At 41.1% G+C, this 18,860-nt stretch overlaps 1 protein-coding gene across 1 annotated transcript in view; it reads right to left on the bottom strand.

Moving 5' to 3' along the window:
• Positions 1–5,144: 5,144 nt before the first annotated feature.
• Positions 5,145–18,860, bottom strand: part of LOC129399918 (uncharacterized protein C2orf78-like) — a 14,550-nt gene continuing 834 nt past the window's right edge. The window contains exons 2-5 of the mRNA XM_055121341.1: positions 18,754–18,819; positions 12,315–12,391; positions 8,141–8,917; positions 5,145–7,021 (exon numbers count right to left, since the gene is read on the bottom strand). Coding sequence (XP_054977316.1) covers positions 5,145–7,021; positions 8,141–8,917; positions 12,315–12,391; positions 18,754–18,819 — 2,797 coding nt within the window. The remainder of the gene's footprint in view (positions 7,022–8,140; positions 8,918–12,314; positions 12,392–18,753; positions 18,820–18,860) is intronic.

Here is an 18,860-nt window from a genome sequence, read left to right as displayed (position 1 = left end):
GATTCTGGCTATTGTAAACAGTGCTGCGATGAACATATAAGTGCAGATATCATTTCGACTATACTTTTTTGCTTCTCTGGGATATATTCCCAGCGGTGGTATTGCTGGGTCAAATGGGAGCTCAATTTCTAATTTTTTGAGAAAGGTCCATATTGTTTTCCAAAAGGGCTGAACCAGTAGGCATTCCCACCAGCAGTGTAGAAGAAGGCTTTTGCATTTTGATGATGTAATTTATGTGACTGTTCAGGTGTAAGAAGACTATTTAATCTAAAAGCAAGGTCTGCTTACTCACTGCCTTCAGATAAAGGACCCAGTAACCTCGAATGGGCTCTGATATGTCCTACCTAGACCCACAGGTCCTGCTTGTAAGCATTCCTGAGTATTAATAAGCAAAGTAACAATGGGAGAGGTACTGTTTGAGGCAAAATGGCTAGCCCCCAAGAATCTTCCATAGAAAACAACCAATCTACCTGTTTTTTATTATAGGGAACCACAATTACTAAAGGATCCATAGCAAACAATGATTGTGATCTTTTTCTTCCAGCAATTAATTCACTACAAGCTTCCATATAAGGTAATCATGCTTTGGAAGGTGAAGGAGAATAATGTATCCATTCCAAAGGCCCATCTTGCCATAAGACAGCAGTAGGCATCAAAATAGTAGGACATATAAATAAGTAAAATGGATTATTATAATTCAGGTACTTTTGCTGAGCCACTTGAAGAGCCTCCTCGACTGCTTCTATTGCCAATGAAGCTTCAGGAGTTAACTCCCTAGGGGATAAAGGATCAGCATCTCCTTTTAACATATCAAAAAGAGGTTTTAATTCCCCAGTGGTTGATTTTAAAGCAGGTCGAATCCAACTAATATCTCCAAGTAATTTTTGATAATCATTTAAAATTTTCAAATAATCTCTCCGGTTTTGTACTTTTTGTGCCACAATTAGGTCTTGCAATAATCAATAGCCCAAGTAGTCATAGGGGGCTTTCTACTGGATTTTATCTGTTGCTATTACAAGTCCCCATTTCTTAAGATTATATTGTAATGCCACATATGCTTCTTTTATTAAATCTTCAGTTTTGGTAGCCATATAATATATTATCATAACTTGCTCAAATAATCTTCTTAGAGGCTGAATAGCTTTAGTTATAAACTTTGGACACAAAGTGGAGTTGTTTGATCTGCAGACCAATGGAACAGAGTAGAATATTCTGTCACAGGCCCCCAAATATATGACCCCTTAATCTTTGACAAAGGAGCAAGAAATGTAAAATGGAACAAGGAAAGCCTCTTCAACAAGTGGTGCTGGGTAAACTGGATAGCTTTTGGGTGACCACAGTTGGTCACCCACACTTACTCCCTGTGCACAGCGATCACTCCTGGTAGGCTCAGGGGACTATATGCGACGCCAGGTTTTGAACTTGGGTCAACTATTTCCAATGCAAGTGCACTACAAGCCCTTGACATCTGTCAGGTTCTGTATGCGCATCTAGCTAGTCAAATCCCAGTTTCAACATAAGATCATCTTACTTTCCCTTCAGTGCTCTCCATCATTGTAAAGCTGCATTTTGGGGAGTCATTATACTACAGAGCCAAAATAGTTTGAAAATCAATGTGGAGCAGGGAACCAGACTGGTCATATCTAATTTAAGTCCAGGTTCAAGATGTTGCAACTTGCCCAACAGCCACACATGTTTCATTAACAAGTACTGTGTTTATTTATGAGTGAAATAGAAAAAGATTTTTAAGTTTTATATGTAGTGTTTTCAAATATTTGTTGCTGGAGCACTGTATTGTTTACAAGCTATTATGTTGTTGAAGTGTTGTTTTGTTTTGTTTTTCTGTGACTGCTGTAACTAATCACCTGGTAGCTTAAATGTAAGAAGGAAGAAACCCGAACTCTTGGAAGCCAGAAATTTAATATACAGATCACTGGGACAATGGTGTCAGTCAGGATACATGCCTTCTCAAGAAGGTTTTTAGCCTGCATTTTCTGTTAACTTCTGATAAATCATGTGGTTTGTCTGGTGGTTAATACACTCACTTCTTGACCTCAAGGGTCACATGACCTTGATTTCTCTCTGCGTCATCTTCATCTGTCTCCAATTTGTCAGTACAAATGTTATTCCATTGATTCACCTGAAAATGCACCAAATCTCTCCATCGCCAGCCATGGCATCCATTTGATCAAGTTTTTACTACACAAAGGAACATGTGTAGGGTTGATGATCTCTTCGAATGGCCATTATCCAGTCTACACGATGATGTTGTTAGCATCTAAAAATGCGGGACTGTATTTTGTGTGTGTGCATGAATGCTTTTGATTTTTGTGTTGGAGCACACCTGATGGTGCTCAGATCTTTCTCTTGGCTCTGTGCTCAGGAATCACTCCTGGCAGGACTCAGGGTGTACCATATGGTGTGCAGGGAGCCAACCAGGCCAACTGTGTTGAAGGCAAGCACCCTACCCTCTATACTATGTGTCCAACCACTGTCTATTTCTTTTAGACTATTTATGAGACCTCTAGGGTACTGTGCATTTATAAAGTGTGGAAACCTATCCAATATGGTAGATCCATACAACAGAATATTAGTCATAGGAAGTACTGATGCACTAGAGCACAGAACTCTGAAAGCATCAGGGTGTGAAAAACAAAGTCACAAACGGCACATATTTTAAGATACATGTATAAGAAGTGTTCAGAGGAAGCAAATTCATAAAGTCAAATAGATGAGTGTTGCGAGGAACATCTTGTTGGAGATGAAATCTTGTTGGAGAAATGGAGAGGTCAGTGGGTAGTGAAGAGGCTTTTTGGCAATGATGAAAATGTTATGGATAAATTCATGGTAATAGTTGTAAAACCAGCAAGTATACCAAATGCCACTGAAGTTAGTCTCAAATGGGGGATCCAACTAAAAATAATCTTTATGCAGATTTTTTTTGGGTCACACCCAGTGATGCTCAGGGGTTACTCCTGGCTTTGCACTCAGGAATTACTCCTGACAGTGCTTGGGGGACCATATGGGATGCCGGGGATCGAACCCGGGTCAGCCGTGTGCAAGGCAAATGCCCTACCCGCTGTGCTATTGCCCTGGCCCCTATGCAGATTTTTTAAAAAAGGGTCCACGTTCTCTCTCCTTCACTCATTCCGTAGAAGCAAGCACCCAGGAAAATTGGGAATAACTGTTGGGCCGTGACTGATTTTTTTTTTGAAAACACTAAATTATGTGAAATAATACACCTTACCTTTTTCATTGTCGCAATATAAGGCCGTCAAAAACTCCCCCGTTAGGCCCCTATCCTATGCTGGGGAAGGAGTGTTACTATTTTCCTGTTGAGAAACAGTGAATTCACTTCATTTCAAAACCTTTTCCACCACCCCCCCAAAAAAAAGAAAAACAAGTCTATCACTCTCAATGTTCTGCAGCGTGCTCTTAGTTTCTTCAGTCTATGCATGTACAACACTGGGGGATTGTTTCAGAGTCACACCTCGCTACCCTGGGGAGACCAAGGTGCCTGCCCGAGATCTAGCAGGAGCTCCAGAAAGAACTCCGGCCCTTCGAGCTCTCTGTAGCCTTGTATGTGACCTATTATTTTAAACCTATTTTATTTTCCTGTTTTTGTTGTTCCTCTCATTTACACAATACGATTTTTCACTTAAAAGCATTTTAATGTGATCCACAAACTTCCCCATGATGACCATTTGCTGTCCCAGTCCCAGCCCTTCCCCAATTTCTTCCCTTTCATCCATCACCCATAACTCTCCTAGGACCAACGCTTCCCAGCACCGCCTTCGCAACCTCAAGGAGAACCGGTACCAACCGCTTTGGACGTGATGATCTAGTGCGCATGTCCCAGTCCGGTACCTCCAGAGTCCCAGCCCCCAAAGCCATTCATAGAGTTGATTCTTGTGCGAGCTTCAGTTAACAGCGATGTTTAGAGCAGGCTGCAGGCACCAGGGACCGTGGAAGACCACCGAGTGACTCCCTCAAGATAATCTATTTTGAGCTCCCCGGCCAGTAAGGGCAGGATACTTTGGCCAGAAAGCCAGGTAGGCCACCTCGGGGAGTTTGTAAATTAAAAGAACTTAGTCATATAGACCTCATTGTTGAACCTCGCTAGCAGAATGACCCCGGAATACCGGCTCTGAGTATTGCTGGGAAGATGAAGTGAAATGGTGCATCTAGGGCTGCTGAACCTAGGGCCTGAGTACATGGTGATTTATCTTTACATGTTCAGGGGGCTCATCTTCGGGCATCCTGCTACAACTGTTCTCTTGGCTTGGTTCCTGTTAAACAGTGGTCGCTGAATAACTCTGAGGACCCTTGGCCACTCATCTGGTAGGTTCATTCCCCAGTATATGTGTTTGCATCCCCCAGCCATGATCTCTATGGATAGACCACCCAAACATTCTAGAGATTTATCTCAAATTTCTTTATTTTCCAGAGGTGGTCATGAGGAATAAAGACAGCCTCCACGAAAGAATTTTGACTTTTCTTCTGGTCATCTTAGATTCATCTGCCTTCCTCAGCCTATTCCAAATGTATTCTTTTAACCCAAACCCCCACACTGTTCATTTCTCCCATTCTTTTTTGGAGGAGACTGGGGACAGGGGCATACTTGGCTGTGCTGAGGCCTTACTCCTGGCCTTGTGCTCAAGTTTCACATCTGGTGGGACTCTGGGGATGATATAGGATAGCAAGGATCAAAGGTGGGTCAGCTCTGTGCAAGGCAAATGCCCTAACAGCTATACTACTCCTCTGACCCTCCCCTACTCTTCTTCAGGCCCATGAAATTTCTCCCATGAATTACTCATGGGCTCTAAAACCCTGGACCAAGCTTTTTTCTCTTTGTTAAGAGTCTTGTCTCTTTCCCTTCTGTCCTCTCTCGAACTTCCCATTCTTTCTCATCCTTCAGCCCCCGCCCCACCCAAATAACAACCACAGTTGACAGCATCTCAAAATTCAGAATTTTATTATCAATCTATTAACTTTAAGGCAACTCTTAAATTTTTAATTTAAGAGTTTAATTTAATTTTAAATTTTTAATAATACCCAGAATAAATGAAATGTGTAATGGCATTTCAAGTGTTTGTGTACGGCAACCATCTGGTACCTAAAGTGGTACCCACCATCCCAGCTACTCACATTACGTAGCCGTAGTATTGAGAGATGTCCATCTCTTTTTCTCTCTCAATAAAAAACTGCACTTTCCCCAAAGAGGTGTATTTGGCAGCGTTCTCACGCTCCTGCTGAGCCTTCCTTTTCATGGCCTCCCGCTCTGGCCTCTGCTCTTTTGTGATGGGCTTGGACATTACTGGCTCGGGAACATTGGGCTTTCTCCATGGAATCGGTTGGAAACGGAAGTCTTGGAGTAGAAACTGACTCTGACTCTGAGCTTTGGGTGGAGACTGGCGCTTGGTCACAGAGACGGGAAGAGGCTCCCGCTGGAGAGAAGTGCTAGCGGTTGTCTTGCAGGGAGCAGGTCTAGATGTGGCAGGCTGAGGAATAGGCCGGCTAGGAGGGTTTGGCAAACCTGGTCGAGATGGGTTGGTCGAAATGGGCTGAGCTGGTTTGGCAGGGCCTGGCAAAGATGCTGTGGTTGGCTGGGATGAATTGGCGGCAGATGGCTGAGCTGAGTTGGTAGAGCCAGGCCTGGCAGGGTGAGCTGCAGCAGGACGATGTGAAGCCAGAGACTGTGATCTCCGAGGAACAGGTCGAACTCGCGGCTTCTCCATGGTTGGAAAAGGCAAAGGTACCAATTTGACCTTCCCAGGAGGCGGCAGCTCATACTGGGATGGAGACGAGCATTCTTCAGCACTGCTGCTTGGTTTCTGTGCTTTGAGCTGAGTTTTCTCCACACCTTTTCCATCCCGGGTGGCACCTAGCCAGGGTTGGACAGCTGAGGAGGCCTGGAAGTCTCTGGGCTTCTTGGAGCTACCCAGGACCCGGGAGGAAGAGAAGCCAGGCTTTTGATCGTTCTTCTTCCCCAGCGCGTGAAACACCTGCACGGACTCCAGCATGTGCATGCCTAGGCAGCTGCGGGGCTTCTTAAAGGCCTCCTGGCAGAGCTCAGGTTGACTTTTCTTGCGTTTCATCCTGGCGATGGTGGGCTTCTCCTCTGCCTTCACCTTGCTCCCTGGCTGCTTACTCTCCTCAGCTTTCTTAGTGTTTTCTCGGGACTTTTTTGTCTTCTCCTGCCCATGGCTCTTGGTCTTGCTGATCCTGCTGGATGCAGCTTTCTGAGGTTTGCTCTTCTGTTTGGCCATGGTCACAGGACACCTGTCACTCACTGCAGCATTACAGACCATCACTGCTCCCCCTAGCAAGCCTTCGGGGACTTGTGGCTGGATTTTGGCCTTGGGTTCTCCCTCAAGAGGCTCAGAGGCCTCATTTTTGTTCTTCCGGGTTGGATGGGAGGGACCCTTAGTGCCACTTGAATTTTCTTGCACCTGATTCAGAGTGATGGTATCTGTGGTGGTCTCTACCTGCAGATCTTTGCATTGATCTAGGTCTTCTAAGCAATCAAAGAGCTGGGGAAGATGTATGTCTTCCACCAGTGTAGCAATGTCTGCAAAACTACCGCCAGATTCAATCCCACTTTCCTCAAAACACAGACCATTCTTTCCCTGGCCAGTAGTTTCAGTACCAGGCTGTTGCTCTTGGCTGAGAGGATCAATACAGGCCAGGAGCTGGTGGATATCAGGGATTTCTAAAGGGCACAGTGGTGGATCTTCGTTTTCTATCGGAATCTGATAGGTATCCAGAGATTTTGATAGGTCAATTTTCATCTCATCCAAATTATTATCTGTTTGTTCCTGATTTGGAACCGGGGGCAGTGCCAGGTTACTTTTGGCTGGAGTTATTATGGGAACATCCCCTAGCTCAGATGTTGGGTTAATCTCAAGTATTTGAATCTTGCTACTGCAAGACTTAGGTAATTCTGAAGGTTGTGTCAGACAAAATGACTGACCTGAAGGTTGCAGTGCCAGGGACGTCTCCATCCCCAGGGAATTCATCACTACAAAGGAACCAAAGAAGAAATCAATGCCCCTAAAGGAGATACTCCTTCCACACAACTAGTGTTGCCACGGTTGTACACCTACTAGCAATGCTCAAGGCATTGTTACAGGCTCTTCTAAGGATAATGGACAAGGCCCTGTGCTAGAGGGTTGGAGGTAACTTTGTAGTTCTTACAGTTGTTCATGTGGTGTCGTTGTTTCTTGGTTTTCTTTGTATTTGAATTTCTGAGTAAACTGTACTTAAAAATAAAAGATTTCGGCCAGAGAAATAGTGCAATTGGTAAGGCTCTTGCCCTGCACACAGTTGACCTTTCTTTCATCATCAGTATCACATATGATCCCCTAAGAACCTTCAGCAATGATCCCTGATCACAAAACCAGGAATAATCCCTAAGCACTGAGAGCTACAAGCCACATTCTGCCTGACCAAAACTAAAGATTTTATTTTAAGTTAGAGATTTGAAACTATTTAATGCTATACAGTGCTTAGCATTATAACATAGGGTGCTGTCAATTTCTCTACTTTCCTGGAAAATAATGAAAAAGGACAGTTCATATCATGGAATAGGAGAAGAAATGAAGCACCACTTCATCATTAAATCTGTATTTAAGTACAGATTCTAGGTTTGATTACTTTGGACAGAATCTCTGTATACACAACGTGTATTCAGATCTTGTACATTACAGTAAGGGAAACTTAAAGTGGAAGCATAACAATGAGAGTTCTGAAATGTCTTCAGAACACACAAAAACAATGGCTAAATAAATGGAGTTTACTGTTAGTTTAGTAATACGGGGGGACTAATTAACTACGACAGTGAAAAGTGTGCCTTTCCTTGGTGTGCTCCTGATGTTTTCTTATATGAAACCTAGATAGCCATTTTGCTATCATACCTTCCAATATGCATTAGTAGCTCTTGTGTTGAGTGTAGAAATAAGGTGTCAAAAAATGAGTGAGGGGAGTTTAAACAAACTGAGTTTATTTAACTTCAAGTTTCATAAACTTAAAAATATCAATTTATTAAACTTAAATGTCACCTGTCTATGGACAGTTTCCCATTTGCAAATTTGACCCCAATATTTGAATGCCGACTTTCCCTTCTCTCTGTTTTACTCACCTTGATAACTCGATTCTGTGATGGGTTGAGTAGACACAGAGTAGTAGATTCCAGAGGTGGAGGCTGGTTGCCTTTTATTGGGGGGCTGGATCTCCTTTAGAACCATAACCATTTCTGGGGATGAGTTGCTGTAAGTTTGAGGGGCAGAGCCCCTGCCCCCTGTGTATGACATAGAGCAATAGGATTGCATACAGGGACCAAGTTCTCCAGAAAGGAGAGGACCCAGAGTGCCCTGATGATAGTAATACACCTGGTTCCCGTCCTGGTAGGGAAGCGACAGGCTATGACTCTGATTTGGAACCTGAGATGGTGTCCTCTCAACAAGACGGGCAGAAAGTGATGGGTACACAGACACCGTGTTGTTGATATCTAAGGGTTTCTCATAGCGAGCTGCCATAGACATGGAAGAGACAGCAGTGTCCTGGTCAAGGACAGTCACAGTATAGTCTCCCATGGAAGACTTCTTTCCAGCACTTCCTGCAATATCCCACTCCAAAAGACTCGGGTAGGAAGCAGCCGAAGTGGATATCTGGCTCTGGCCAGACACTCCAGACAGCATCGTTGTGCTAGAATGTTGGTAAAGATAGGCACTACCCATCAGTGGTTGGAAAGAGGTGCCAGAGGCTGAGGGCAGGAGCCAATCAGAACTACCAGCTGGAGCAGATACTCTGGAGTAGTTGCAGACACTTCCTGTGAGGGAAGCTGCATTGTTCACCACGGAAAGGGGAAGCTGCAGAGAATGTGCAGTTCCCAATACAGATGGATTTTGAAAATTTTCTGTAAGGAACAAAAGGGTGATGAAAAAATCTGTGAGACTGATAATCTCCTACAACGTTTGAGAGGAACATTATTAGCTTAAAGTTTTAAGCATAGAGAAGCTTCTAATACCAACAGTTAAATGAGTTACCAAAAGTCCACAATTTTGGGTGGTTGAAAGGCTGGAACATTTTGGCACTTTGTGTATTTGGCACCGTGCTCCCAAAGTGAGAATAGAGCTATAGAAGCCTCCAGTGATCTTTTTTACATGGATTTCTTCCTTACAGCTAGTTTCTCCTTGCCCTAGCTCTACCTGTAGCTTGCTCGCCTATTGAACTCATAGGTTATTTCCTAGAATGGAAGCATTTTCAAACCAGGGAGTCCTAAGAGAATTACTAACATTTAATTGGAAAAGAATGAAACCTGAGGCTCAGAGATGGCATAGAGACTTGTTTAAGTTTTGCAATAATTTTTACTGGGTGTGGGTTGGGGTAGAGTTTGGACCAATACCTGGCAGTGATATTGGGCTATTCCTGACTCTATACTCTGGAGTGACCCCTGGTAGCACTCAGGAGACTGTATGCAGTGACAGAGATCCAACTGGATTGGCTGCATACAAGGCAAATCTCCTCCTATATTATCGCTCTGTTCTTATGTATTACCAGATTAGAGAACCTAAGCATGTGGACTTTCTTGCCAGGATTCAGCCTTGATCACTAAATTCCAGAAATTAGGAGAAAGATATCTTACACTAACATATGCATTTTCAGTCATTACAACTATTACCATTGTAATCTTCAGGTTTTCATTTGGCTTGTGCAGTTCATATCTCTTACCTACAGTTCACATATGACTCAATCTAGTTGATGAATTGAAGTTTAGCAACCTTACCCTGATTTCTGATCCTACCTCAAAAATGAGTACTTGAGTTTTTCTTAAGAAGTGCATCTGGAAGGAGAATTGTTACTTAAATTCTGAGTCTCAAGTTGCTCATCTGCAAAGTAGTTACAACTCTGTAGCACTGCTGTCCTTTGTTCATTGATTTGCTTGAGCGGGTACCAGTAACATCCAGCAGGCACCAGTAACATCTCCATTGTGAGACTTGTTGTTACTGTTTTTGGCATATCACATATGCCGTGGGTAGCTTGCCAGGCTAACAACTCTAATTAAGAATAATAATACAATAATACATACATGAATAAAATTTGTCTACTTCATGTGATTTACAGGAGAGGAAGTATAAAGATAAAGAAAAACTCATGAAAAATATGTATCACAGAACTGAAAAAGAAGTATATAGATATTAATGAGATCTGCGCTATGCGGCTCACAGCAGAGTACAGTAAGTGATTGAGAGCAGACCCAAGCGTAAACCCTGAGCCACATTGGATGTGGTCCCAAAACAAAACCAAAGAATACAGTACAATAAGTTTTTTTTTAATAAATTGTGCCATTATACAATATGAAGATAGTATTCACTTTTCGCAAAAACTGTTACCAAAAAATCAAATTGAAGCTGATTTTTGAGTGCACACTAGTCCATAAAACAGAAAAGATTTACCAGTAACTTAAATTACAAGTGGAAAATCAGAATAAAAGTGATTATATTTGGTAGCCAAAATATATTTTAAATGAGAAAAAAAATATATTTTAAATGTGGAAAATGAGGAAATTTTTTAAAATGAGGAAAGAAATATAATAATTACAAGGAAATTACTATTCTCATTCATACCTCTGAATATTAACCAGCAAACAGCAGGTATTAAACATAGCAAATGATTTCAGTAAATCACACAGAAGCAGAAAAACACATTTAAAAAATGATCACGGGCTGGAGTGATACCACAGCGAGTAGGGCATTTGCCTTGCACGCTGCCAACCTGGGTTTGATTCCCAGAATCCCATATGGTTCCCTGAGCACTCATTACTCAGGAGTAATTCCCAAGTGCATGAGCCAGGAGTAACCCCCGTGAATTGCCGGATGTGACCCAAAAAGCCAAAAATAAAAATTACCCAAAAAACAAAAATCACAAAAAATTTCAATTTTTTTTTCAAAACCAGGATAATGCCTTCCCAAAGTTTAATAAATGATCACCAAATTCCAATTTAAATATTTTTAATGTAGGAAAACTCAGACTCCACAAAACTGACATGAATGTGTAGTTAGACATGTGAGACTTGACTTTTTTATTTCTTCTTAGGATCTAAGAACCAATGTCGACTGTTATGACAATGCTCTCATGTTAGGAAGAAAATATTTGTAAAGATGACAAGCAGCCTTAACCTGGAACCTACTCATCGCACAAAAGAATCAATTCTCCTGATTCAGGTTAGATGATATCATTCTTTATTTTAACAGGCAGAGCATAGATGTTGCTTACAAACTAGAATGTAATAAAAACATCAAAGATTATGTTTCTTCCATCCCCCTGATAACCAGTATTAGTTATTCATAGGAAGCATCATTAATGAAGCATGTTTATATTCAATACTGCCAAGTGCCAACTGTAGTCTAAGAGACAATAAGAAAAAAAATCCACCAAGGATGGCTTTCTGATAAACTGCTTTTTCTACTGGTACCCTACTCGAGGCATAGTTTACTTTCTAATTCTGGCATTTATTAAAGTAAACTGCTTTGACTTGCTCTCAGCATATTTAATTCACCATATTTAGCATACATTCTGTTTTGATTTGAAATCTTTCGTTCTCTCCAACATTCTATCCCCAACGGTATCCCCTTCCTTGATAATTCCCCTCCATATTATCTATTATTATTTCCTATTTTATCCTCCCTCGTATTGTCTTCTACTTCTTGGCTTCTGTTGGTCAATGCTTGATGAAAATGATCCTAAACTTCCTTACCTATGAGGACTTGCCTCTACCCCTCAGCACTCCACACCTTCCCCACAACCCAGTTTTTCTTATCACCTAGTGTAGATAGAAAACTCAAAGATACATGATAATTACTTTTGAATAGCACTAAATTTAAAATACTACAGTATAAATACAAGTGGAGAGACGGTTACAGAGAAAACATCCTGGTATCTACTAACAGTTTTCTACAGCACCTACAGTTCTGTTTCTGTCAAAATAGTGTCTCTGATTTACTTTTTTTTCATGGATAACATGTAAAAATCACTATTAAAAGGAAAAGGAAACACAGAATAAATACTCATATATAAACATGTATTTGGTATTGTATGTCTAAAATATAATGTAATAAATGAGGAAAAACACTTTGTGAGAGAAAGAGAGTCAATGTCTAAAATTACACAGCAAATGTCAAAGTCAAGCTAAAATGAGGCTTATAAAATTCTAGTTGAATACTTTCTTCCATTATTACGTGCTGTTTTTACTTGACTATTCAGTTTAAGGATGAGAAATCTAATGGAAAGCCTTTAAAAGTATTATTACTTACCTGACATGGTCAGCGAAAAGGAAATATGGATGAAAGGTAGGTGAGAAGAGGAGACTATACTAGAGTACGTCTGAACACTGAAGTGGAAGACCACAAGTGTCCAGTACAGATGACTAGTGACTGGTGATTGGTCATTGGTCACTGGTCCCTTGCGATGATCCAAATTTGTTTACAAACAACTGCATGGGAACCCCAAGATTCTACCAGGTGGTGGTAGGTTTGGTGGGAGAATGATGTCATAAAGCAGGCAGTTGAAAGGAAGAGGCTAGCCAATAAGGAGGTCAGATTCCCAAGAAGGAGACCGGATTGGCTAGAGAGAGAGATAGAAGTAAGCAGGCTAGGGAGATGGATCCTACAAGACAGTTATAACAGTTTCACCTTCCTCAGACTCTCATGTTAGGGAAATACTCCTTATTATACTAATGATTTTACATATTTCATTAATAAATCAGCAAAATTACTAGTTAATCATTTATATTGCACTGTCAACAACATTGTTATTACTGATATATTTTATATATTTAATACAATTAAATTATATGTCCATACTTTATTATAACATACATTCCACTTAAAATTATACAGTTATATAGTTATAAATAGAAATGTATTTTAAATATATATGAAAGAAAACTGATATTTTTACAGAGGGAGAAAAGGGACATCTAGGTTGAGGTTGAACAATTAGAATTGTTCTGAAAGTGTCAGTCATTAGTGAAGTCTCATTAGTGAAGTTCATCGCACTACTGGAAGGGATGAGGGGTTCTTTCTTGTAGAGTGATTTTGTGTGCACTTGAGTGCATTTGTGGAGCATGATGTGGCCCAAGACTTTTTTGTTTCTTTTCCTTGATTCTGATCTTACTTCAGCTGCTCTGAATGAGGCAGGTTGAACCTCTATCTCTTTTCTACTTTCCTTTCTATAACGAAGAGAGGGAAATAATGACTACAGAATAAAGGCATTCTTTCTGAGGGATGCTTGATCTTGAATTCTTCTCTGAGGATGGGAGGACTTCAGGGCTTCCCAAGTGCGTGGGGCAGGCCAGGGGTCACTTCCGGCAATTATTGTCCAACTTGGCGGCCGTTTAAGGGTCTGAAACTGCAGGGATACTCAAGTCCTGTGGTATTAGGGACCACCAGGGTCATCCCAGCAATGTTTGGGGGCTTCCAGGGATACCTGGTGAGTTTAGCAGGGCACCTCTGCCACCTGGACCAAACGAGAGTCAGGTGCATAAACGCATGTGCCTTAACTCCTATATTTTCTCTCCATCCTCTTGATCTTACATTATTGCACTCATGGATATAATTTTTTGTGAATCTTTTTGTTTTGTTTTGTTTTGAGTCCTCCCAGTTGTGCTCAGGGCTTACTCCTAGTTCTCCAGCATTCAGGGATCATTCCTGACAGGCTCAGGAGACACCGTACTGTGATGCCAGAAATCCAATCCCAGTAGTCGCATACAAGACAAACTGCCTTACCCACTGTACTATCTCTCTGACCCTCCAGTGAATTCTCTTGCTAGTAATTTTCTACCACCCTACAGGCATCTGCCTGCCAACTCTTTTTAACTTGTTTTTTTCCCCCTCTTTTTTGGTCACACCTGACGATACACAGGGGTTACTCCTGGCTCATGCACTCAGGAACTACTCCTCATGCACTCAGGAACTACTCATGTGATGCTCGGGGACCATATGGGATGCTGGGAATGGAACCCGAGTTGGCTGCATGCAAGGCAAATGCTCTACCTGCTGTGCTATTGCTCCAACCCCTGCCAACTCTTTTTAAAATTTGTTTTCCGTGGGAGGTGTTGGGCCTCACTAGGCTATGTTCAGAGGCTACTCCTGGCTTTGTGTTCAGAGTGATCCCTGGTGGTCCTTGGTGATCCCTGGGGGACTTTATGTGGTGTCTAGGATTGAGCAAGGATGGGCAGGATGCAGGGCAAACTCCTTAACCTTTGTGCCACCTCTCCAGCCCTCTTAAATTCTTTTATCTGCAAAAGGCTTTGGGTATAAATAAAATCTGTTTTCATTTTTACTTAAGTGTATCCAGTACAGCAGTAACTGTAGCCTGACTTTCATGCTTATAAACAGTCATCAAAGAATCTTGAGTGTCTAGAATTCTGTCAGGCTTGGGTGCAAAGCCACGCAACTGAAGAGAACAGAGAAAGAAGGGAACATGAGAACAGAATAGGGAACAAGCAAGGTGCAAGAGCACTAGGGGAATAAAAGATTTGTGGGGATTTGGTTTGGTTTGGGAACCAAACCTGGAAGTTCTCAGACTAGTTCCCGCTTGGTACTTGAGGCTCATTCCTGGCAGTGCTGGCACACCATGCAGTGAGGGGCATAACTCAGATCTCCAGCATGCAACGCACACTCTCCAGCCTCTGAGCTGTCTTCCTCAGCTCTGGTTTTTGTTTTTAATGAGAAACAAGCTCATATGTTTATATACAGTTGTAATATAGACATAAATATATATGTATAGTTAATGAGATGATACCGCAATTGGCATGATTCCTATATGCTAGAGAATAATCTTCAATATGCTTTTCTTACCTTTTTATATTATACTATCTCATTCATTGGCATGTTTGTAGGCTATAGACTTCATATCTATTTATTTTGTTGCATCAGGGATCACATGCAGGGCCTCAGGCATGAAAGGATTATGCTCTGCCACTCAGCCACATTTCTAAACATAGATTTCTTTTAAGCAATCAGATGTGCTTACCTGTTTTTTCCTTGTCATATTCTTTTTTATTTATTTTTTAAATTAGTGAATCACTGTGAGGGTGCAGTTACATATTTACACATTTTCGTGCTTGTGTTTACCTCATACAATGTTCGAGAACCCATCCCTCCACCAGTGTCCATTCTCCACCACCAGTGAACCCAAGTATCCCTCCCACCCCCAAATCCCATCTCCCCCCATCCCACCCCACCTCTGTGGCAGGGTATTCCCTTTTGTTCTCTCTCTCTCTCCTTTTGGGTGTTGTTGTTTGCAATAGGGGTATTGAGTGGCCACCGTGTTCAGTCTCTAGTCTACTTTCAGCACGCATCTCCCTTCCCACGTGGGATGTCCAACCACATTTTCTTGGTGTTCCCTCTCTATCTGAGCTGCCTTTTCCCCCAGGATATGCGGCCAGCTTTCAAGCCATGGAGCCAACCCCCTAGTACTTATTTCTACTATTCTTGGGTATTAGTCTCCTACTCTGTTATTTTATATTTCACAGATGAGTGCAATCTTTCTATGTATGTCTCTTTCTTTCTGACTCATTTCACTTAGCATGATACTTTCTATATTGATCCACTTTATGCAATGTCCATGACTTCATCTTTTCTAACAGCTGCATAGTATTCCATTACGTAGATGTACCAAAGTACCAGTCATCTGTTCTTGGGCATTCAGGTATTTTTCCAGATTCTGGCTATTGTAAACAGTGCTACGATGAACATACAGGTATAGATGTCATTTCGACTGTACTTTTTTGCCTCTCAGGGATATATTCCCAGAAGTGATATTGCTGGGTCAAATGGGAGCTCAATATCTAACTTTTTAAGAAGTGACCATATTGTTTTCCAAAAGGACTGAACCAGTCGGCATTCCCACCAGCAGTGTAGGAGGGCTCCTTTCTCCCCACATCCTCGCCAACACCAGTTGCTTTTGTTCTTTTGGATGTGTGCCAGTCTCTGCGGTGTGAGCTGGTATCTCATAGTTGTTTTGATCTGCATCTTTCTGACGATTAGTGATGAAGAACATTTTTTCATGTGCCTTTTAGCCTTTCATATTTCTTCCTTGAGAAAGTTTCTGTTCATTTCTTCGCCCCATTTTTTGATGGGGTTAGATTTTTTTTTCTTGTAGAGTTCAACCAGTGCCTTATATACCCTTGATGTCAACCCCTTATCAGATGGCTATTGGGTGAATATCCTTTCCCATTCTGTAGATTGCTTTTGTATTCTGGTCACTGTATCTTTTGTGGTGCAGAAGCTTCTTAGTTTAATATAGTTCCATTTGTTTTTCTCTGTTTCCACTTGGTTGCTCAGTTGTGTGTCATCTTTGAAGATACCTTTAGTTTCAATATTGTGGAGGGTTTTGCCGACCTTGTCTTCAATGTACCTTATGGATTGTGGTCTGATGTTGAGGTCTTTAATCCGTTTTGATCTGACTTTTGTGCATGGTGTTAGGTTGAGGTCTAAGCCCAATTTTTTGCATGTGGTTGTCCAGTTTTGCCAGCACCATTTGTTGAAGAGGCTTTCCTTGCTCCACTTCACATGTCTTGTTCCTTCCGTGTCATATTCTTTCTGGTTTTTTTTTTTTTGCTTTTTGGGTCACACCTGGCGATGCACAAAGGTAACTCCTGGCTCTGCACTCAGGAATCAACCCTGGCAGTGCTCAGGGGACCATATGGGATGCTGGGAATCGAACCTGGATTGGCCACATGGAAGGCAAACGCCCTACCCGCTGTGCTATCACTCCAGCCCCCCTCCTTGTCATATTTTTTTAGGGGGGTCACACCCGGAGATGCACAGGGGTCACTCCAGGCTCATGTATTCAGGAATCACTCCTGGTGGTGCTCAGGGGACCATATGGGAAGCTAGGATTCGAACCCAGTTCGGTTGCGTGCAAGGCAAGCGCCCTACCCGCTGTGCTATCACTCCAGGCCCCAATCCTTGTCATACTCTTAAGGAATTCAACATTGTCAGACACATTCCATGTTTTAAAATAATTATTAAGAAGTGTCACAAATTATTTGACCTGAAAGAATCTATGGAGAAATTTATAAAGGAGTCTGTGAAAAGGCAATGTGGTGAATTAACCCTGACTGTTTCTGGCCTTGTTAATATACGTATTCTACTTACAAGTTTGAGGTGATAGGTCATAGTTTTGGTACTTACATGTAACAATAATTATCTTGGATGCCTGCATTTTGTCTCATTTTGGTTTTTCAGAGATGCAGCACCTGGTGGTGCTTGGGTTGCCAGGAATTAAGCTGGGATCAACCACATGCAAAGCAAGCATCACACCTCCTGTATTATCTCTCTATTCTTTGTGCTTATTGACCATCTGCTTTTATTCCTTAGTGGAATGTTGATTTAGCTTGTCTCACTTTTTTTGATTGAGTGGGTTGTTTTTTGTTGTTTTAGCTATTGGTCCTTGTTAGATGTACAGCATACAGATATTTGCTTTCACCCCTATGATATCTTTTTGTTTTAATTGCATTTATTTTACTATGTGAAAGACTTTTAGTTTAATATAATTTTATTTGTTTATTTTTGCTTTTGTTTTTCTTATCAATGGAATTGTATCTTCAAAGATATCATCGAAACAAATATCATGGCAGGCTTTGCCTTTTTTCTTCAAGATGTTTTGTGGCTTCCCATATAACAACCCAATCTTTAGTCCATTTTGAGTTGACTCTTGTGCATGATCCAGTTTTATTGCTTTGCTATCCCTGTTTTCCCAACTATTTGTGAAAGAGATTTTCCTTTCTCCTTTTTATGTTCTTTTCTAGGTCTGGATTTTTTTATGTTACGTAGGACTGAGTTTGTTCTCACCCCAAGCTTGTGTCTTATAGCAGATTGGTATGTATATAGCCTTTATAGTTTCTAAAAGAATTACATCACTTTTCATATATTGTCATATTATAGATGTTTGCATCATTCACTTTTAGCCACTACAGACAGATGAGATGCTTTAAAAATATTGCAAAAGAACATATTGTCATATTATAGATATGTGTACCACTCACTTTTAGCCACTGAAGACCGGTTAGATACTTTTAAAATATTCCAAAAGAATATTTTGTCATTTCACAACATATTTTTTTGTTTTACTTGCTGTGCTGGGGATCAAATCCAGAGCCTCACATATGAGGCTTTACTTAAGTCATATCCCCATCTAGCACCAAATTTGAATGTGTGCCTAATTCTAAGTTTATAAACAAAACTGTGCTTACACATCTCACCCCCCATATCATTTCTCTAATTAAACCATTTTTAATACATGGATGTTTTTAGAATTGTAAATGTTTGTGAATTTAAATTTAACTATCCAAGAAATGTCAGGTAGGGGCCAGAAGAATAGTACAACAGGGAAGGCACTTGTCTTGTATGTGGTGGACCTGGGTTGAATCCGTGGGGTCCCATATGGTCCCCTGAGCACAGAAGTAATTCCTAAGTACAAAGTCAGGAGTAACCCCTGACATTTTGAGGGTTCACTCCCTCAAAAAAGAAATGTGAAAGTTAGCGATATTTTTTTAGTAATTTAAACATTTAATAGCTCTGACCTTTCTGATTCTCACTTTACCCAGTTCCGTAAAGAGTACTATAAATTTACATAATATACTTTTAGAAATTATCATCTAAAATATAGATAATAAAAAAATCATTATTATAATTGTTTAAGATTTCATCTGGAATTAAGTTATCTATCTGACTTCAGACCTACCATGGAACATGCTGCCCTTTGCTGTTCAACTTGTAGTAGAACTCAATTGTTCCGAAAGATCCATATCTATGTTTTATATTGAGTTAAAATCTTAGACTTAAGCTCCA

Source organism: Sorex araneus, chromosome X, assembly GCF_027595985.1.
Source record: "Sorex araneus isolate mSorAra2 chromosome X, mSorAra2.pri, whole genome shotgun sequence".
NCBI classification, from domain to species: domain Eukaryota; kingdom Metazoa; phylum Chordata; class Mammalia; order Eulipotyphla; family Soricidae; genus Sorex; species Sorex araneus.
The sequence above is the reverse complement of the archived record's forward strand: the minus strand, read 5'-3'. Positions and strand labels throughout refer to the sequence as shown.